General features: G+C 38.6%; 1 protein-coding gene across 1 annotated transcript; it reads right to left on the reverse strand.

The window, feature by feature from the left end:
• Window positions 1-628: 628 nt before the first annotated feature.
• Window positions 629-2,658, reverse strand: LOC149232866 (putative GPI-anchored protein At4g28100). The gene is made up of 2 exons (XM_089376591.1): window positions 1,907-2,658; window positions 629-1,110 (listed from the first exon to the last, which is right to left on the reverse strand). Exons 1-2 carry the CDS (start codon window positions 2,537-2,539, stop codon window positions 790-792), a joined length of 954 nt encoding a protein of 317 aa, XP_089232717.1. The 5' UTR covers window positions 2,540-2,658; the 3' UTR covers window positions 629-789.
• Window positions 2,659-3,291: the final 633 nt, after the last annotated feature.

A 3,291-nucleotide genomic window follows, 5' to 3' on the forward strand; every position in this document is an offset into this window, starting at 1 on the left:
GGAATCAAAACCTTTAAAATCTTCAAATATTTGAAAGCATGCCCTTTTTTTGTTAACTATAACGGGTATAGTCCCCACAAATAAACTAGTCTAGTAGCGGCCAGAATCAATCTTGTAGTACCAATATAAATGAATTTCTTTCCTATGAATATTTTTAGTTATTTGTTTGTATTTTTGAAATATAAAAGTTAAAATGGCCATTGGATGTATAAAAATAACACGTAAGATTATTTGCAAATTAAATTTTAGAAACTGAGTTTGTGATGAGACTTGTTTTTATATTATTTGTATTTTTCTATACTATTGATGTATGGATGAAATTTTCAGAGATTTAAACACAAATAAAATTACTTACAAATCGATTCCAAATACCAAAATTTATTTGTTTGTATTTTTGAATATAAAAATTAAAATAGTAATTATTGATGTATAAATAACAGGTAAGATTACTTGCAAATTAAATTTCAGAAACTGAGTTTGTGATGGGACTTATTTTTATATTATTTGTATTTTTTTATGGATGATATGGTGAGGCATCCAGAAATTTAAACACAAATAAAATCACTTACAAATAGATTCCAAACACCAAAACTCCAGAAACCCAAATTAATACCCATTACCTAAATTAAATCAAATAAAAGATTACACAATTTTATTATCAGTACAAGTTACAACGACAAGCTCCGTTTGCCATGGCAGCAACAACAAAAACAACAGAGCACATTACATCGGGCTTGTCTGGTAGATAAACCGGATCGAACCCTGCTCGATCAGGCTTCGGAATGGCGCCTAAAGAAGCGCGACGACGTAGAAAACTGATAAGAGACCACCGAGCCGGAGTCTGATGGCATTGGGCACAGCAGAAGAAGAGTGATCGAGCTGAAGCGAATCAACGGCGAGGGGCATGTTCTCTTGGTCTGGACTGCACTGTGACTCATGAGGCGGATGGGCACTGTACATGAGAGCTCTTAGCACCGCAGAAACGGTGGGAATATACGCAGTCTTGTTCTTTGCCAGCAACCACGTCAACCCCATTAATTCACAGTCTCTGCTGTACATCCTGCTGGTTCTGTCTGAGTAATGTCGATCCTTGCCGGGAGGGCCCTTCACCTGCAAAACAATGTGAGCGCCTTCATTAAGTCAACAACTTGAGTGATAAACTTATCTGGTTTACATTTTTTGGGAATATTTTTGAATCAAACAGATATCAGTTTAGGTTAATTTGATATTTTTTTTGGAATATTTTCAAAATCTGCAATCAAAATAAGAATACTCAAACTTAATTAAGGTCGCAATCTATCAAGTTTGAAATGTTTATATAACACTTTTTATTTTTTCATACATTATAATAAAATATACTATAAGACTCAATTACTAGGTTGGTTTTGTACTTGGATGATAGAGGTCAATTTGCATCACTAAGTCTATACCTCATGATAATGATCAATTTAGATCACTACCTCTATATTTTAAGTGTCTATTTATATTTCGCATGAGCTAATCTAGGCAGGTTATCTCATGATCACTATCTCTATATCTTTAAGTGTCTACCTATATTTTAAGTATCTATTTATATCTCACATAAGCTAATGGGAACATTTTAACCTTAAATCTCATAATTTACATAATACTTCATATCATAATAACTATGATTGCATTGAAACTACAATCAAACTTATTTTAACTACAAAAATAAAATTCAACCAATAAAATAATGATTAAAATTAAACATTTAGAAATAATTTGATAAATTTTAAAACATGATATAATTTACATAATAACTATAGTAACTACAATCAAACATATATAAACTTAAAAAATAAAATCCAACCAATAAAGTCATCATTAAGATTGGAACCTCTAAGAATTAGATAGATTTTGAGGCATGGTATGCAGTATAGGACACCTTCTGGAGTGCCTTGAGGCACTTGGTGCATGCCTGGTAAGAAGGGGAAGTGCAGTTGCTCTCCAGGGCTCGAACAGCAGAGAGGGGCGCGACTGCATTGTGGTGACCGGAGATATTGAAGGCGTTGGGGCAGTCTAGGGAACTGATGTGGTGGAGCCTTATGGCGCAGAAACAGAGTATGGGGTCGCAGGAAGCATTAGGACTGGGGATATTGATGCCCCGAGTCTTGAGAGAGCTCTGCAAGCTGTTCACGCATGTCTGGGAATCGTCGGGTAACAGAGGCTGCAACTGGGACGAAGAAACAGGCCTCGCGTTCGCCTTGAGGGCAGTCCGGGCATGGGCAGCATATAACCAGGCGGCCAAAACAGGGCAGCAGCGGCTCCTGTCGAGAAGCTCCTTTCTATCACCGCAGGCCTCCTTCACACCTCCGAAGAGCTCGTCCGAGAGATCGAGGTGACACGTCTCCTTCCCCTGCTCAACAACTGGAAACGCAGTGACCGTGTTCGAACCCCATGGCTGCTCTGCGTCCGAACTCCCTGTTTCGCCTCTGCCCTTCTCCCCGTCTCCTGCACCCAATGCTGCAAAGTAAAATGAGGCAACAAAAATAAACACAAATAGAGATAGTGCCCCCATTTTTTTTCTAAGCTCTCTGCACAATTGAAGAGAATTAAATTTGAGAAGCCATGGATATTGATGGGCGAGCTGCCGACCAAAGGAGTGAAGCAGTGACTGGACCAAGTCTCAGGTCCGTACAGAAAATGATAGGTCGTGTACCTCTGGCTATAATTTACAGTGAAGAAGAAGATCACGGGATCACAAAGGCTGTCAATGTTTTTTTATTTGTTTTTCTCGTTGAAAGGAACGACAGGGCCAGAGAGCCAAATCCACTACATGTGAGATGGCAGAGAGTACGGTACAACTTCCCTTCACATGGAGCCGCCCGATTATGGGAGGTTGCTAACTATAGTTGCCACATTTTATGTCACACGTTACTTTCTATTTGTGTATGGTTGCGTTGTTGGAGGACTGTCGAGTCTGGCTAAACTTCATTGGAAGAGGACTGACGACAGGCACCCAATTAGACTGTGGATTCAAAAATTGCAGCACCCTCATTGTTTACCCAAAACACCATAGCTAAATGTAGCGTGGGGCAGATCCAAAAAGTGTAGCACCGTCATTGTTTACCAAAAACACCATAGCTAAATGTAGCGTGTGGCTTTTTCATGAGGTAAGTAGCATATCACAAGATTTTAACAGCAAGTTAAGGACCCGATTTCATCTTTTTAAATGTGAAATATGTAGATGGGTAGTCTTCAAGGAACAGTGGGAAGAAAAAATTTGTGTTTTTGTGAAGATGGAGCGGTTTCAAATGGCACTTCATCACG

The sequence above is a fragment of the Pinus tabuliformis genome, chromosome J (assembly GCF_031772625.1).
Source record: "Pinus tabuliformis cultivar Carrire ecotype Pingquan chromosome J, CPIR1, whole genome shotgun sequence".
NCBI lineage: Eukaryota > Viridiplantae > Streptophyta > Pinopsida > Pinales > Pinaceae > Pinus > Pinus tabuliformis.